We start from the raw sequence: 18,547 nt of genomic DNA on the forward strand, positions 1-18,547 counted from the left end.
GGCTGGGAGGGCCCTTAGAACACAGGGTGTCAGGGCTGGGAGGGCCCATAGAACATAAAATGTCAGAGTTGGAAGAACCAAAGAACAGATCAGGGAAACTGTGGCACATAAAAGGAAAATGACTTGCCTACGGTCACACACTGAATTGGGGGCAGACCTCGGACTAGAATACAGGTGTCCTGATTTCTAGTCAGTGTTTTTTCCACTGCAAATACTTCTAGGTGGTAACAGGAACAGAGAAAGCAGGAGAGCTAGAAGAGGCAGGCCGAGCCCTGCCCCCAACCGCACAGGCCCCACTCCAGGAAGAGTGAGTCCATACAGGGCCTCATCAGACAGGCGGACGGTCGAGCATAGCCCGCATTTGGAGGTTATTATTCTCCAAGCCCTATATCCTTCCCCCTGCCTTCCAGCCCTAGAGACAGCTCTGTCACAGGGAGAGATGTCCAGGCTTGGGAACTCTCGTCTCCCCTCAGCCCAACGTGTTTCTCACCAATGCTTCCACCTTCTGGGTCAGGGCCTCGTTGGCTCGGTCCTTCTCTGAATTCTGGCTTTGAAGCTGCTCCACCAGCAAGGTCAGCTCGTTCACCCTGATGGGCCAAGGGAAGGGAATGACTCCAGCACCCCGGTCCGGCCCTCTTATCTAGCAGCACCGTGTATTCCAGTGATCTGTCTATACCCCTGACCCTTCTCTTGGAATACGAGCCCCCGGGGGTGGGGCTGTCTCACTGAAACTTTCTATCTTCCCTTCCATGATGGCATAGGTGCTTAATAAATCTTTGTTGAAATAGCAGCAATGATAACAGCTCACATTCATAGAGCGTTCAGGTTGCCCGATGTCGTACACATAGCATGTCATTTGAATGCGTATACAGGGAGGCAGGAGGACACTATAATCTACCCTCCTCCCATCCCACCTTCCTTCCCCGGCCCGTCTTCATCCATCCCCATTTTCCGCGGCTTCCTGGAAGCCCAAAGCTACGGAGGCTGGCTGCCCAGACTACAGGGTCCTGGAACACTGAGGCATCCCTCAGATCTGGGATATCCAAGCCACCGCGCAGGGTTGTGGCCACATCTGGTGGCCTGGCTGGAGGCGGCACCCCCGAGGCTCAGCCTCCTGCCTGGACCACAGTAAGGAATTAAGCCGCATCTGCTGACTGACCGACTGACTGACCTGGAGTTGAGTTCGGCTTTCTCCAGGTCGCTCTTCACTTGGAGCTGGATCATGTCGCGTACCTTGTCGCGCAGCTGCTCCTCCAGCTGGGTGCGGAGCAGGGCGGCCTTCTCCATGGCGGCCTCGCTGCTGCTCTCCGCCAGCCGGAGGCTCCCGCTCAGCCCTACGCTGGCTGAGTGGATGGTACGGGAGGTCCGGGCCAGCTCTATGCCCAGCTGGGACAAGTCCCTGTCAAGGGACAGGAGCAAGAGTGGAGTCACCAAAGTTCAGAAGGGACTTAGGGACTTCATAACACCTCTTACACCCGACCCCTTCTTCTCCCTCAAACAGCTGCCTCCTCAGTTCAAGCCCTTACCTCTCGCCCAGATGACTGCAGCAGCCTCCTAACTAGTCTCCCTGTCTCAGGTCTCTGCCCAAGCCAATCCACCTTACACAACGCTTTTTCTTAGCTCTCACCTTGTGCCTCCCCTACTCAACCACCACCAGTGGCTCCAGGATAAAATATAAGCTGGTCTGTTTACTTTTTTTTCCCAAGGCAATCAAGGTTAAGTGACTTGCCCAGGGTGATTAGGCTAGTAAGTGCAGCTGCATTTGAACTCAGGTCCTCCTGATGCCAGGGCTGGTGCTCTATCTACTGTGCCACTTAGCTGCCCAGCTGTTTACCTTTTAAAACCCTGAACAACCTGGCCTCAACGGACATTCATCACTGGCCTCTCCTGCAGTTCCAAGATCCAGCCAAACTGGCCTTCTCCCTGCTCCTCACTCACCACATTCCATCTCCCTTCTCCACGCCTTTGCCTAGAACGCACTTCCTCCTTACCTCTGCCTCAGAGCCCCTCTCTTTCTAGAACAGACAGGTCAAGTACCACCTTCTCCCTGAAGGCTGTTCTCATCCTTCCATCTGCTCGTTCCTCCCTCCCAAAGGACTTTCAATTATTGATTCTGTATACACATATTTCTTAATATCCTATTTACCCCGTATAAATTTGTATATGCCCTTGTCTCCTCCATTAGAGTATAAGCTCCCTGCAGGCAGAGATGGTTTCATTCTTTGCAGACAAATTGCCAGAGCTTGGAACAATGCTTGGTACTTAGCAGGTGCTTGAAAAAATGTGTGTTATGGATTGATGTCCTCCAACAGCCATCTGACCAGGAATCCCTGCTACGATATGTTAGTGAGGTGCTCATCTGACCTGTCCTTGAAGACTTCCAGGGAGCAGAAGTTCCCTACCTCCCGAGCAGCCCATTTCACTTGGGGGAAGTCTTCACAGACCTCAAACTGAAATCCTCCTCTCTGCAACTCCCTATCACTCTTCGTTCTGCCCTCTGGGACCAATCAGAATAAGTCTAATCCTCCTCCTATGGGACAACCCTTCAAATACTCAAAAGCCGGGGCTCATGACCCCCAAGTCTCCAAAAGGAGCACCCCAAGTTCCTTCTGTCGATCTTTGTATGACCTGGCTTCTACTCCACTCACCATCCTGGCTGGTCTGGCTCCAATCTTTCACTGATTTTTCTAAAACAAGGTACCCAAAACTGACCACATGGCCTGACCAGGCAGAGGGCAGCAGGATTATTGCCTTCCTTGTCCTGAACACTGTCTGTCCCTCCTAAACCGGCCCAAAATCAAATAAACATCTTTGGCTTCCACGTCACAAGGCCCAAGGCTCAAGGCGGGAGTCAAACTCGGAGCAGGCAAGACCAAAGACCAACCCCTCTCCCTGAAGGTCGCTGCCCTCTCCCTCCAGGCCCTCACCTCTCCGTGGAAGTCTTCATCTCACTGACCAGCCTCCTGAAGCCCACTACTTGCCTCCAAAGAAGGAGCAGCCGGCTGTGTTCATTGCTGAAGTAAGCATTGAAAGACTGGGAGAAAGCATGGAAGGGGCGATGGTGAATTGTTGAGATGGCTAGCACTCACCCTCGCCGGTCAGCACAGCTCACACTTCTCTCCCAGAGCAGGGAACGGGGAGGGGAGAAGTATCTACGTGTACCCCATCTCTGGACAGACGACCAAGGGAAAATTCCCAGACTTCACTATGTCAGCCTCTCTCCTGAGATGCCCAAGAGGGAGAGTCCTGGAGGAGGCCTTATTTGTGTAACGTGTGGGAATGTGTTTAAATGGGCATGTTTATGCGAAGCAATGTGTCTGCACGCAAAATAGAGGCGTTGGAACTGCGAGACCCAGATGGCAGGGGCTTAGAATGAGAATTAAAAGAGATCGAGTCCAACCGCTTCACTCTATAGAGGAGGAAACTGAGGCCTAAAGAGGCCTCGACCTACCCAGAGTCCCAGGCTGGGACTTGAGGCCAGGTCTTTGGACTCCAAATAGAGCCCTCTGTCCACTTGCCCTTCCTGATCCCTTACTGACCAAGTAGCTGGAGCAGGACGCCGAGGCATAGGCACCAGCAGCAAAGAGGCAGGTTCAGGTGGAAAGAAAAAGCGCCCTAACAATTAAAACCATCCAGGAGTAGAGTGAGGGGGTCCCCCCTCCCCGAGGGTCTTCAAACTAAGCTGGGATGACCGCTCATCAGGGATATTACAGTGGGGGGGGGGTTCTTTTTCTCCTAGAGGTTAGACCAGATGGCCTTTGAGGTCCCTTGCAACACTGAGATTCGGTGATTCTGTGCATCTAATTCATTAAATTGGAAGCGCCTTGAAGGCAAGGGTTTTTTTTGGGGGGGGGGGCTCTGCAGTACTTAGCACAGTGCCTGGCACAGAGTAGGCACTTAATAAATGTTTATTAACTGACTGAAGGAACTTCCCTTCTCCTGGCCTCAGTTTTCCCCCAGAGCTGTTTATGACGATCAAATGACATCGTGTCTGTGGGTACGCTTTGTAGGTATCAGTTAGTCACCATCCTCGAAGACTATCATTAACAAGCGATAGTCGTAACATTCGCCAGTGCCCACAGTCACTTCTCTGATCTCTTGAGGGTCCTTCATTTCCCCAGTGGGAGTGTTCCTGCCCCCTACATAGAACCACGCCCCTTTGAGACTGGAGCCCACTGTCACCTGAGCTACTTTGTTTTTTTGGCGAGGCAACTGGGGTTCAGCGACTTACCCAGGGTCACAAAGCTAGTAAGTGTTGTGCGAATGAGGCCGGATCTGAACTCAGGTCTAGCGCTCTATCCATGCACCCTATCTCCCCACCCCCCACCCCAGAAGCTCTCTTTCCTCATCTAGGCCTCTTAGACTCCCCTGTTTCCTTTCAGGTTCTGCTCAGGTGCCGTCTCCTACACGAGGCCTTTTGTGATCCCCGCAGCCACTGGGGCAGCTAGATGGCACCACAGTGGATAGAACTGAGGAGAACCCGAGTTCAAATCCGGCCTGTGACACGTCCTAGCTGTGTGACCCTGGGCAAGTCACTTCACCCTTGCCTCAGTTTCCTCATCTGTCAAATGAGCTGGAGAAGGAAATGGCAAACCACTCCAGCATCTCTGCCAAGAAAACCCCAAACGGGGTCACGAAGAGCCGGACACAACTGAAAATGAGTGAACAACAACAGCCTCTAAGACCCACTGCCAAAGTTAATCTAATTTTTCTGCATAAACTTCTTTTGCACACACTTCTATATGTATACATGTTGTCTTCCCCCAAAGAGAGTAAGCACCTCAAGGGCAGGACCCGCTCGATTTTTATCTGTGTATCCCAGGTTTCTAGCAGAGTGCCAGGTATACTATTACTACATTATATTATATTAAATTATATTATATTATATTATTAATAGCAGGCTATATGCTTGTTGATTGTTTGATGAATGAACAATCTCCTCACAGGGTCACAGATTTCGAGTTCACAGGAACCTCAGAGGTCATCTGGTCCAACCCCTTCATTTTACAAATAAGGAAACCGAGGCCTGGAGAAACCGAAGTGACTTGGTGAAGGTCACACAGGCGTCAAACGTTAGAGTTAGGATTTGACCAGGTCCCCTGACTCCAAATTCAGCATGCTCTCCAGGGTTACCACACTGTTTCCCATCGTATTTTTAAAAATAGAATTACGTGTGCAGATTTGCTTCCAAAACAGAATGTAAGCTCCTTGCAAGCAGGGACTCTGTGTGTGTGTGTGTTTCTTTTCATATCCTCAGAGCCTGGTATACAGTTGACATTTAATAAATACTTTCCGAATTCACAGTCTGGTTTTAAGGCAGTGGGTCTCTAGGGATCCTAGGATTTGGAGGTAAAAGGGATTTCAGGGATCATCTTGGTCAAGCCTAGACTTCTACAGAAAAAGGAAACTGAGGCCTACAGAGGGGAGGTAACTTGCTCAAGATTACACAGGATCCAGGTTTTGAACTCAGATCCTATAAATCCAGAGTAATCCAATGGTCTTTCCACCACAGCATAGAGAAAGCTGGTCACCCTGGTACCAACTTAGCAGGAGATGTCGACGCTTTTATCCAGCTGGCATAACTTCTGCAAACCCACAGCCGCCATCACACTACAGTGAGGCACTTGAAGACAGCTTCTGAGCATGGGTCATCATTAATGGAAATCTGGTGGTCATTCATGGTAACGTTAAGTGTAGACAGCCTGGCTGTCTCAGACCCCCAGGACCTGGGGGACCATGGGCAGGGCCCCTGGCAATCTGAAGCTCTCAACTGAAGAGAAGGCACTGGTGGACAGAGGTCCTGAGTTCCCTTTACCACAAGTCTGGTCCGTATCCCCATCTCTATAACCACAATTACAAGTGAGCCTCTGTGCATGAGTGTATATGTTCTCCCTGAAGGGCCCCAAGGAGGAGAGAAGAAGCAGTCTTGAGATTTGGTCAGGAGGCTGGTGGACCACCCACGGCCAACTATTTAGGGTCTGCGGCAGAAACTGAAATGGACTCTTTGGTGGGCTTCTAGGGAGAGCCCCTTAGCATCCCTAGGCCCAGGGAGCCGGACAAAGGACATGGCCCCCAAAGAAAGGGCTAAGCATGCACAGGAAATTCAGGGCCCTGAGACCTTGCTCCTCCTACCTCCTCCTCCCGCCGCCACTCGGCCTCTCGCTGCTCCAGCTCCCCCCGGCTCCGGGTCCAGTCGCTGGTCACTTTGCGGATGTCATCGGCCAGGGCTTGGTTGGCTGCACTGGCCTGGTCGAGCTGTTCCCGAAGCATGGCGTTCACCTGCACCAGGCTGGCGCTCCTGCAGGTGGACGACGGCTCAGGCTCCCGGCCCTAACTCTGAATTCCTGCTCTACCAACGGGCCAAGCCCCAGAGGTTGTGACTGTATGGTGCCCAGGCAAAAGGCACGAGGGTCAGCCAGCACCAGGTAGGCCGACAGCCACCAGCCCATTAAGGAGGCGGGAGGGAAAGGAAGGGACTGCGGGAGGTAAGTCCCGAGCGTGCGCCCAGGAGCACGGTGCACCCTCCCTAGTAAAGAGGTGCTGCCCACCCAGGTGCTCACCTCTGCTGCTCCTCTTCCAGCCGAACGAGAGCATTCTCCAGGTCCTGGCTGTGTTCTTCGTCCTGCTAGAGACACAAAGACACATCCAGTTTGCCCCCACAAGGATGGGCCCCAGAGAGACAGGTCAGCTGGCAGGGACCAGGGAGCCAGAAGATCATAGGAGACAGACCTCGGGAATCACCTCACCCAGGACCCTCCTTTTTCAGAGGGGAAAACAGAGGTCCAGAGAGGGGAAGGAATTAACCTCGAGTTGCACAGCTAGTAAGTGTCAGAACAAGGATTTGAACCCAGATGCTCTGACTCCAAATCCAGGGCTCTTATCACTGCACCAAGGCACCTGCCATGAGCTGGGCCAGCTTCCTGGCTCAATCCCCTGGCTTGGCTCCAAGAGGCCTCTCTCCTGGCACTCACCAGTCAGCCCTGTCTACATCCTACCTAGATGTGGCAAGCACTGGGAACCCTGAGGAAAGGACAGGTCCAGGGTCAAGGGTGTGGGGGTGAACAGGGGTGGGAGGAGGGACAGCTACCGCTAACTTCTGGTGCTCCAGCTCTGCAGATTTTTCCAGAAGCTGCTGCTCCACTTCTCCACACTTCTTCTTGTACTGGAGAACCTGAGGGGATGGGAGGGTTGGGGGAGGGCGGCAAGTCAGAGTAGTCCTCAACCTTATCTGACCCCCACCCCATTACTAGTATAGGCTGGGAGAATTTAGGGCAACAAGGGGCCTTCAAACAGAGAATGTCAGAGTTAGGAGGGGTCTTAGAACACAGAATGTCGAAGCTGGGAGAAGCCTTAGAACAGAGAATGGCAGAGCTGGGAGGGTCTTAGAACATGGAATGTCAGAGTTAGTGCAATGACCTTAGAACACAAAATGTTAGAGCTGGGAAGGGCCTTAGAACATAGAATGTCAGTGCTGAGAATGTTAAAGCTAAGAAAGGCCATGGAATGTCAGAGCTGAGAGGAGCTTTAGAACAGAGAATGGCAGAGCTGGGAGGGCCCTTAGAACACAGAATGTCAAAACTGGGAATGACCTTAGAATGCAAATATCAGAGTTGAGAGGGCCCTTAGAACACAACGCCAGAACTGGGAGGTAGCTTAGAACACAGTTTCAGAGCTGGGAAGGCCTCAGAACAGAGAATGTCAGAGCTGGAAATTACCTTAGAATAGAGAATGTCAGAGCTGAGAGAGACCTTAGAACATAAAGCTGGGAGGAGTCTTAGAACAAAGAATGTCAGAGCTAGGAGGACCCTTAGTACACAGAATGCCAGAACTGCGAGGGATCTTAGAACAGAGAATGTTAGAGCAGGGAGGGGCCTTAGAACACAGAATGTCAGAACTGGGAGAAAGCTTAGAACAGAAAATGTCAGAGTTGGGAGGGTTTTAGAAGAGAATGTCAGAGCTAGGAGGGCCTTAGAACATAGAATGCCAGAGCTGGGAAGGCCTTAGAACTCAGAACGTCAGAGCTGGGAGGGGCCTTAGAACACAGAATGTCAGAACTGGGAGAAAGCTCAGAACAGAAAATGTCAGAGCCGGAAGGGTTTTAGAACAGAAGGTCAGAGCTAGGAGGGCCTTAGAACCCAGAATGTCAGAGCTGGGAGGGATCTCAGAGACCACACAGTCTAGACCTTTCATTTTACTGTGAGGAAAACCAGGCCCAAAGAGAGGGAGTCAGCTGCTCCAGCTCAGAGGCAGTAAGTAGTAGAGCTGGGATCTGAGTTCAGATCTTCTGCCACCACATATCCTTGTCTTATGACACCTCCCATTTACAAACAGCTCCACAATTTACAAAGTGCTTTGCTCACAATAACCCTGCAAAGTGACAGTCTGAGTATCCTTATTCCCATTTTATAGATGAGGGAACTGAGGCTCAGAGAGGTTAAGCTATTTGACCAAGGTCACACAGGCAGTAGCATCTGGCTCTGCTGACGCCCAGTCTAGGCTTCTTTTTACTCCACCAGAGTGGCCTCAGTTTCCCCGCCCTCACCCCCCTCACCTTCCACCCCAAATGCTTTCCTCACTTGAGACTTTGAGAAATACCAGTAACTTTAGGAAAGAGTAGAGTGGGAGGGCCCACATCCTCATTTCCACGGAAGCCTCAGGGTATATACAGGTGGGCATGTCCAGAAGGGCATGGGTATCCATCTTAACAAAGCCCAGGCACCACTGCACCATGGAAACAGGCCTGGATTTGGAGTCAGCAGCCCTGAGTTCAAATCCTGACTTTTCCCCTGTGTGACTTTGATCAAATCATTCCACTTTGCTGGGCCTCAGTTTCTTCATGCGTCAAATGAAGAGGCTGTATTAAATCTGCTTAAAACATAAATTTCTTTCTATCACGGATCCCTTAGTCTGTCTAGGGAAGCTTCCGGGGACCCCTTCTCAGAATCATGTTTTTTTAAATGCGTAAAATAAAATATACTGGAGTACAAAAGAACCGGTTGTATTGAAATGCAGTGGTCAGAACCTTAACAAGACAAGTTCACGGGCCCCAGGTGGGGCACCCCTGGCTGAGCGGGTGCGGATGGTCCGGCGGCTTGGACCCATCCCTGTAGCCAGGGCAGCCCCGGGGGTGGGGGCACTCCCAGGCGCGCCCTCACCTTGGCCTGTAGCTTCTGCACCAGCTGGGCCTGGCGCTGCTGCCCGTCCTGGTAGGCTTGGAGTTTGCGCTTGTAGCTGGCCTGCTCGTCCTCTAGCTGGCGTCGCAGCTCCAAGGTCTGCTGGCCCAGCACCCCGTACCCCAAGGGCTCCCGCTCCCCGGACTCCAGCCGAAGGCTCTGCTCCAGCTAGGGGAGGACAGAACACCCTCTGAGCTCGGCCCTAGGGACGGGACCCCTTCAGCATTCTCTGAGGGACGGAATTCCGTGACAAGGACCGGATGCCCTCTGGGTTCACTCAGGGCTACTGAGCATTCTCTGAGTCCAGCCATGGGAATCAGACCCCTTCTAGGTCCTGCAATGGGGACTGGACCCCCTCAAGACTCAGCCATAGGGACCAACTCTGTCTGAGCTCAGCCAGGGGACTGGTCGCCCTCTGGGATCGGCTAAGGGGACTGAACACCCTCCAGGCACAATCACAGGGACAAAACCCTTTCAGGCTCAGCTTGGGGATCAGATACCCTCTGGGATCAGTTACCAGGACCAGACCTCCTCTGGAACCAACCCCAGGGGGACCAGACCCCTTCCAGGCTCAGTCACATGGCAGTCAGTAACCCCCCACCTCAGCCATATGGGGACCAGACCCCTCTAGGCTCAGTCACGTGAGGACTAGACCCCATTCCAGGCTCAGTCACATGGCAACCAGACCTCCAGGGGCTCAGGCATATGGGGAAAACCCTGCCAGGCTCAGTTACACGGGGGCCAGACCCCCTCTGGCCTCAGCCGATGGCGGACCACACCCTGCTCTGGCCTCAGTCCCAGGGGGGCCTCCACCTGCACCCACAGCCTTCAGCCCCTCTGCCCCTGCCCCAGACGGCAGTCACTGCCACACAACTGGGCAAGGGAAGTGTTGGAAGATGACCCAACCAGACAGGACCCTACCAGGGACAGCTCAACAGACTGGTGCGCCAGGACAAGGTTACCCACTCACCTTGTAAACCCTTCCACCCCCACATACACATTCACAAAGAGACGGCTACACACACGTTAATAATAGCTAGCATGTACATGGGGCTTTAAGGTTTGTGAAGCGCTTGACAAACATTATCTCATTTGATCCTCAAAACAACCCTGGGAAATGGTTGCTGTTGTTATCCCCATTTTACAGATGAGGAAATTAAGGCAAACAGAGGTCAAGTGACTTGCCCAGGGTCACACAGCTAGTAAGCGTCTGAGGTCAAATTTGAACCCAGGTCTTCCTGACTCCAGAGCAGCTAGGGGGCGCCGTAGAGCACTGAGCCTGGAATCAGAAAGACTCATCTTCCTAAGTTCAAATCCAGCCTCAGACACTTCCTAGCTATGTGACCCTGGGCAAGTCACTTAACCCAGTTTGCCTCAGTTCCCTCATCTGTAAAATGAGCTGGAGAAGGAAATGGCAAACCACTCCAGTATGTTTGCTAAGAAAACCCCACAATGGGGTCACAGAAAGTCGGACATCACTGAAAAATGACTAAACAATAAAATCTTCCTGACTCCACGTCTAACGTCCAATCCAGTATGCAATCATTTCGAGGCCTTGTTGCTTCTCCCCTCCCCAAAGGCATCGGGACCCTCATCGTGGCCTCCTCTTACCTGGACTGCCTCCTGATTGGTCTATCTGCTTCCATTCTCTGTAAAGTGACTCTGAACGAACTTTTTAAATTGTGAACTTAACCTCCCCTCACCAAAAAATGAGCCCACCAGAACACAGCCCTATATATAAAACCACACATCTCCAAGTCTTTCCCCTCGCTTTTTAAAAAGTATAAAGTAGGGGCAGCTAGGTGGCGCAGTGGATAGAGCACCGGCCCTGAAGTCAGGAGGACCTGAGTTCAAATCCGGCCTCAGACCAAACACTTGACACTTACTAGCTGTGTGACCCTGGGCAAGTCACTTAACCCCAACTGCCTAAAAAAAGAAAAAAAGAAAAGAAAAAATAAAAAGTATAAAGTAAATTCTGCACGTCCACAAATTCCCCTTCCATTCTCCCCTTTGTCTAATCCATCTTCCGCATTTCTATCAAATTAATTCTCCTGCAATGCCGGCTGGATCATGTCACCATCCTGATGGAGAATCTCCATGGCTCTCCATTTCCTCTGGGATAAAACACAAACTGCAGCCTAATCTTTAAGGCCCTCCCTTCCCCATCTGGCTCCAGGCAGCCCAATTTCACAGCAATTCCTTGCTTACCTAACAGACTGCCCTATATTCTACCTGCCCTCTGACCTGCCTGCCATTCCATCCTGCACACAAGCCACGGTCCGGGCCTCCCTCCTCATCCCTGCCTCTCAGAATCCTCCTCTTCTCTCGGGGCCCAGCTTGGGTGTCCCCGGCCGAAGGCGTCCCCTCTCTCCTCAAGACTTCCTAAAGTACTTTGTCTAATGTTGTTGTTTTCACCTACGTTGTATTACCCACATCTGGATCATGTCATCTCCTTCAAATAGAACGTAAGCTCCTAGAGGCCAGGGCAGTGTCATTTCTTTCCCCCTTTGGATGTCCATGTGTAGCCCACTGCACACCTCCCTTTCCCCACACTAAGCTAGGTCTTCACTTGTTACTTTCCTGGGAAAATTGAAGCCACTGGCTGGAAGTGCCATCTTCTCCCCTCCTCTTCTTTCCCAACACTCCACATCATCCCCATCTCTCCTCCTTTGCCCTAGGCTCTGAAAGCAAGCCGGCCTTTCTCCTTGCCAAGCCTAACCCCTCTACGTGTGCCTTTGAGCACATTCCTTACTATTCCTCCAGCAGACTGCCCTCTCAATCATCACCTTCAATTTCTTCCTGTCTACTGGATGCTTCCCTACCGCCTATAAACACATTCTAGTCACACCTATTCTCAAAAAAACAAAACCAAACCAAACCAAAGCCTCACTACTAATAATACCTAGCAATATGTAGCAATTTTAGCATTTACCAAGCACTTTATAAGTATTTATCTTTTTTTTAAACTATTTTTTTTGGCAAGGTAATTGGGGTTATGTGACGTGCCCAGGGTCACACAGCTGCTAAATGTCAAGCATCTGGTCTGAGACCGGATTTGAACTCAGGTCCTCCTGACTCCAGGGCTGGTGCTCTATCCACTGTGCCACCTAACTGCCCCAACAAATATTTGTCTTACTCTATCCTCACAACAACCCTAGGAGGCTGATGCTATTGTTACCTTCCACATTTTACAGTTGAGGAAACTGAGGCAGGCAGAGATGAAGTGACTTGCCCCAGGTCACACAGATAGCAAGTGTCTGAGACTGGATTTGAACTCAGATCTTCCTGAATACAAGTCCAGCACTCTAGCCACTTTGCTATCTAACTGTCCAGACCCCACATTCCCTCAAGCTCTCATCCTGTAACTTTCCTCCCTTTCTTAGCCAGATTCATTGAAAAAGTCGTCTCCATTTGTGCCTCTGCTTCCTTGACTCTCACCCCTCAATGCTTTGTAATCTTGCTTTTATCTAACCTCCTCACTGAGAGGTCATCTCCAGTCATCCTGATCTACGTGCTGCCACTGGACCCAGATGGCTCTGGAGGAGAAAGTGAGGCTGGTGACCTTGCCCAGCCCTGCCTCACTTAAATCCAATTCACTTGCAAGTCATGACACCATCTTCCTGATGTCATGGTCCTCTTCGAGAACGAAGGACAAACAAAACAGCAACAGCAACCTTATCACTCAACTGAAACTGCTCTTTCCAAAGTTACCAAGGATGTGAGGGAACACTATTGTGCTGTAAGAAATGATGAAGGGGATGGTCTGGGAAAAACCTGGGAAGCCTTGTACAAACTGATGCAAAGCGAAGCGAGCAGAACCAGGAGAACGATTTATACAACGACAACAATACTGTAAAGACGAGCAACTCTGAAAGCCTAAGGAAGGAGCTCTGATCAACCCAATGACCAACCACAGTTCCCTAGGACTCCTGGTAAGACATGCCACCCACCACGTGACAGAGAACTGATGGACTCAGAGGCTTGGGAGGGGAGGTGTTGGACACGGCCAATTCAGGAATGTCATTTGGTCAACTAGACATGTTTGCAATCAGTTTTGTTTTTCTTGCTTCTTCAATGAAGGAGTCAAGGGGAAAAAATTAGACCTGAAAATAAGATAAATAAAGACTCCAAAGAACTCTTAATTGCCATAGCTGGCGATCTTTTTAGTCCTTGTGCATCTGCTGTGTTTAACACTACTGACCATCTTCTTCTCTGTTTCCTTATTCCTTTTCCACTCTTTGTTTTCATGACACTGAACTTTCTTGGTTCTCTTCCAACCCAGAAAGAGGGTTTCAGAGAAACCTGACCTTCTGTCTCCTTTGCAAGTTTATCACCCTTTAACTATAGGTACTCCCCAAAGCTCTGCCCTTGGCTCTTTTCTCTCCCTCCAATCTCTCTCTCTCTCTCTCTCTCTCTCTCTCTCTCTCCTCTTTCCCTCTCTGTTTCTCCATTTCCCTCTCCTCTTTCCCTCTCTTCCTTCCCTCTTTTCTCTCTTCCTTTATCTCTCCTCTCTCTCTCCTCCCTCTCACTTCCTTCACTTATCTCTCCCTTTCTTCTCTCTCTCATCTTTCTCCCTTTCTCTCTCTCTATCATATCTCTCTCTTCCCTCTCTCTTCTCTCCCTCTCCTCCCTCTCTCTCCTCTCTCTTTACTCCCTTTTGCTCCTCCCTCTCACTTTCTTCTCTCTCATTTCTCCCTCTCTTTCTTCTCTCTTTCTATCATTTCTTTCTCCTCTCTCTTTCTCTCTCTCTCTCCTCCCTGTCACTCCCTTCTCTCATCTCTCCTCTCTGTCTCTTCTCTCTCTCCTTCCTCTCACTCTCTTCTCTCTCTCATGTCTCATCTCTCCCTCTCTCTTTCTCTCTTCTCTCTCCCCCTCCCTCCCTTCCTCCCTCTCTCTCTCTCTCTCTCTCCCCTCTCTCTCCTCCCTCTCTCTCTCTTCATTAGCACCTGTAGGTTTGTCACTTTTATGAAAATCACTCACAATTCCATTTCTCTAGCTCTAACCTCTCTCTTGAGCTCTAGTCCCTCATCACCATTGCCTGGTGGGCCTTTCAAGCCTTTCAAACTGGATTTCCCAAGCACAACTCAAACTCAACAAGTACAAAACAGGACTCACTATCTTTCTCCCCAAACCCTCCCCTCTTCCAAACACAGCCATTTCTGTTGTAGACACCACCATTCTTTCAGTCTCCCAGACTTGTAACTGGCATTCCTCTCAACCTTCGCTCTCCTCCCTCCAGACAGGCAATCACTTAACCTCCTCATTGGTCTCCCATCTCAAGTCTCTCTCCATGCCAATCCATCTTGCACACAGCTCCCTAAGTGTAGGTCTGATCATGGTGTCTCTCCCTCCCCAACAACATTGGCTCACTATTGCCTCCAGGAACAAAGGCAAACTCTGGCTTTTTATGTCCTTCACAACTGTGCCCCTACTTACCTTTCCAGTCTCATTACATATTCCTCCTCTTCCTGCACTCTATGGTCCAGATAAAGTGGTACTCATGTTTGGAATGCACTCCCTCCTTACCTCTCTCTCATAGAATGCCTTTCTTCCTCTAAGATGCAGCTTAGGCACCATCTGCTGCCTTGAATGCCCCAATTACCAGTGCCCACCCTCCCCAAGTTGCCTTGTATTTAATCATCTATGTGCCAGGCACTTCGCTAAGCATTTTACAAATATTAGTTCATTTGATATTCTGGGCAGTAGGTACTATCAAAAGTAGGCACTTTTGATAACCCTGGGCAGTAGGTATTTTTGTTTACCCTATTTCACAGTTGGGGAAACTGAGGCAGGCAGCCATTATGTGATTTGCCCTGGGTCACACAGCTAGTAAGTGTCTGAGGCACAATTTGAACTCAAGTCTTCCTAGCTGTCCAACCCAGTTACCACCAAGCTGCCTCAGTCTGCTCCACTATATCCCCAACCCACCATCCCTGTAACTTTCCAAACTTTCTGTCTTGTTTGCTCTCATTATGACGTAAGCCCCTCCAAGGCAGAGCCTGACTCTGTTTTTGAATCTTTGTTCCCAGACCTTAACAGGTACCCGGTACATAGCAAATGCTTAATGTTTTTTCATTCATATTACCCAGAATATCAGACTTGCAGCCAGAAGACTGGGGCTTGATTTCCAGCTCTGCCTGGATTTCCTTTTTCTAGCTATGAAAGGAAAAGTCACTCCATTACTAATAACAACAGTTAATAACAAAACATTTCTATAACACTTTCAGGTGTGCATAGCACTTTACAAATATTATTTCATTTAATCTTCACAACAACCCTGGGAGGTAGGTGCTATTATTATCCCTATTTTACAGATGAGGAAACTGAGACAAATGAAAGTCAGGTGACTTGCCCAAGGACACACAACTAGTAAGTCTCTGAGGCAGGATTTGAACTCAGGTTTGCTGACTTCAAGTCTAGTACTCTATTCGTCTAGCTTTTAAATTGCTTCATCAACTATAAAATAGAAATGATACTACCTGTAATACCTACCTCACAGCTGCACTGCAAGACGAGAATATTACAAGCCTTCAAGCGCTAGAACAATGTGAGTTATAAGAAGCATCATGACATAAGGGAGAGAGTAGGGGACCCAGGATCAGGAGGTCTGGGTTCAAATCCTGCAGCAGACACGTACTGAATAGAGACAGAACTAAGATGGTGAGTGAGAGGAAGCATTAGAGCCTATCTCACACACACCCCACCTTCTCAACAGAGATCTAGAGAATGCATGAGATTGAATTCTGATCAGCAAAGCCAAGAAGTTACAGTGAGTCATTTCCCCAGACTAGGGCAGCTTAGGGAGATGGACAGAGAGGTACCCAGACACCAGGAACACAGTCTGGCCAGCAGCGTGAGCAGCGGGAAGCATTCCAGTACCCAAGGACTGGGAGAGGGTTAAGACTAGGCACCAGGGCAGGGAACACCAGGGCAGAAAGAGATCCCAGAGGATCCATGAGCAAGCGCTAAGTACAGGAACTTCAGGTGCCATCTGGCAGGTCTGTCTCCACTACCCAGTTCTGAGTCATGAATCCAGGGTGGAAAGTGGCAGTCATGAGCACTGACATTGAGCATGGAAGAAGTTCTAGGAAGCCAATGGTAGCAGTGTGGGTGGCTCTGATCCCCAGAAAAGGGCACAACATCCCAGGCCAAAGAGGAGCCAGCAGTCCAGTCTCTCTGACTTCACAGGACCTCTTAGCAGGCTCAAATTAGCCTAGGGTCACATCAGCAGTGGTTTGCTGAAACTCTCAGCCAGAAACAAGGATATGGACCCAAATCTGAGTCAAGAACTTTCAGAACTCAGACCAGGACCTCCCCCTGAATCACACCACTTTGGGAGGACTGAAAGCTTGCAGGCCCAGAGCCTGAAAAATAGCAGAAGGACATAAGAAGATAGAAGCTCAGATCAGATATCCCTCCAGAAATGTGTAGAGCTCAGCACTAACAAAAAATCCAAAGTCAAGAAGGAGGCTGGAAGAATGAGCAAACAAACAAATAAAAAGAATCCCACCACAAGAGCTATTGTGCTGACAGGGACTCTCAAGACAAAAAACCAGAAGAGAATGGCTTGAAAACCTCTACAAGCAAAGTCTCAAAGAAAAATGCAGATTGGGCACAAGTTCAATAAGAATTCCTAGAAGAGTTAATGAAGGAGCTAAAATCTATTTTAAAAATCAAATGAGAGCAGTAGATGAAAGAATGAAAAAAGAGGAAAGAGCCAGGGAAGAAAGCTATGAAAATGTAATCAATAGTTTGATAAAAGAGATACAAAACCTCACCAAAGAAAATAACCTCTTAAAAGTCAGAATTGGCCACATGGAAGCCAATCACTCCATGAGACATCAAGAAATAATTTTTTTAAAGTCAAAAGACTAAAAAAAAATACAAGAAAATATGAAAATTTTTCTTATAGGAAAAACAACTGACGTGGAAAATAGACTGAGGAGAAATAATTTAAGACTCACTGGATTATTTGAAAGCCATAACTAAAATAAAAACTTGGACATATTTGAATAAATTATGAAAGAAAACTGTCCAAATATCTTAGAACCAGAGGACATGTAGAAATTGGAAGACTCCACCAGTTACCTCCTGAAAGAGATTCCAAAATGAAAACTCCCAGGAATATTGCAGTCAAAATCCAGAGCTTCCAGGTCAATGAAAAAGTACAGCAAGCAACCAGAAAAAAAGAATTCAAGAATCATGAAAACACATTTAGGACCACATAAGATTTAGCACTCACCACTATAAAGGAGTAGAGAGCCTGGAATAGGATATTCCAGAAGGCAAAGGATCTAAGTTTACAACCAAGAATGTCAAGGCATCACTTGCATGATGTCAAGGTCCTCTTCAAGAACAAAGGACAAAGAACAACCACCACCACCAAGAATAGCATACCCAATAAAACTGAGTATAATCCTACATGGGGGGAAATGGACCTTTAATGAAATGAAGATTTCAAAGCATTCCTGATAAAATGACTAGAGCTGAGTAGAAAATCTGATATATAAACACAAGGGTCAAGAGAAGCAAAAAAAGTTAACATGAGTAAGAAATCACAAAGGACTAAATAAGATTTAACTGTTTACATATTTAAATGAATAGATGATACACATAGTCCCTCAGAACTTTATCATCACCAGGAATCATAGAGGGAGTCTAATTAAACAGAGGATCTGGGTGTGATTCTGTTGTGTTTGGATGATCTCAAAAGAATAGAATGGATGAGAAAGAGGAATGCATTGGGGGAGGGGGAAAGAAAGAGGAAAAATGGGGGAAATTATCTCACACAAATGATGTGCATGGAGAGAAGTTCATATAATGGGGGAGCAGTAGAGAGGAGCAGGAGGCACTCGAACCTCACTGTTGTCTGAACTGGTAAAGAAGGAAAGAAAACAAATACAGAAAGACACCTTACTGAACAGAGAAATAGGAAGGAAGGGGGTCATGAGAGGAAGGTTAGACTAAGGGAGGCATTAGAAACAAAGAGGGGGCAGGGTTAAAAAGAGAAGGATAAGTACAAGAGAATGGGATGGAGGGAAATATACAGTTGGCTATTATAACTGTGATTATGAACGGGATGAACGCACTCATAAAACAGGAGGACAGCTACAACATTGTAAAGACGATCAACTTTGAAAGGCTTAGTAACTCTAATCAACACAATGACCAACCACAAGTCCAAAGCACTCATGAGAAAACATGCTATCCACTTCGAGACTGAGAACTGATGGACTCAGAGGGCAGACTGAAGCTCTCTCTCTCTTCTCTCCTCTTCTCCTTTCCCCTCTCTGCTCTCTCTCCCTCTCTCTCTCTCCTCTCTTTCTTTCTTTCCTCTCTCTACTCTCTCTTCTCTTTTCTTCTTTATCTTCTCT

General features: G+C 49.0%; 1 protein-coding gene across 5 annotated transcripts in view; it reads right to left on the bottom strand.

Annotated features, from left to right (window-relative positions):
* Window positions 1–18,547, bottom strand: part of CROCC (ciliary rootlet coiled-coil, rootletin) — a 79,584-nt gene that overhangs the window by 38,077 nt on the left and 22,960 nt on the right. For 3 of the 5 annotated variants that reach the window (XM_027842758.1, XM_027842759.1, XM_027842756.1), the window contains exons 4-10: window positions 9,156–9,341; window positions 7,088–7,171; window positions 6,561–6,625; window positions 6,133–6,298; window positions 2,928–3,034; window positions 1,172–1,399; window positions 491–587 (exon numbers count right to left, since the gene is read on the bottom strand). In XM_027842758.1, coding sequence (XP_027698559.1) covers window positions 491–587; window positions 1,172–1,399; window positions 2,928–3,034; window positions 6,133–6,298; window positions 6,561–6,625; window positions 7,088–7,171; window positions 9,156–9,341 — 933 coding nt within the window. The remainder of the gene's footprint in view (window positions 1–490; window positions 588–1,171; window positions 1,400–2,927; window positions 3,035–6,132; window positions 6,299–6,560; window positions 6,626–7,087; window positions 7,172–9,155; window positions 9,342–18,547) is intronic. The other 2 variants (XM_027842757.1, XM_027842760.1) reach the window with 2 other exon arrangements.

The sequence above is a fragment of the Vombatus ursinus genome, unplaced genomic scaffold (genome assembly GCF_900497805.2).
Source record: "Vombatus ursinus unplaced genomic scaffold, bare-nosed wombat genome assembly UNPS02014884.1, whole genome shotgun sequence".
NCBI lineage: Eukaryota > Metazoa > Chordata > Mammalia > Diprotodontia > Vombatidae > Vombatus > Vombatus ursinus.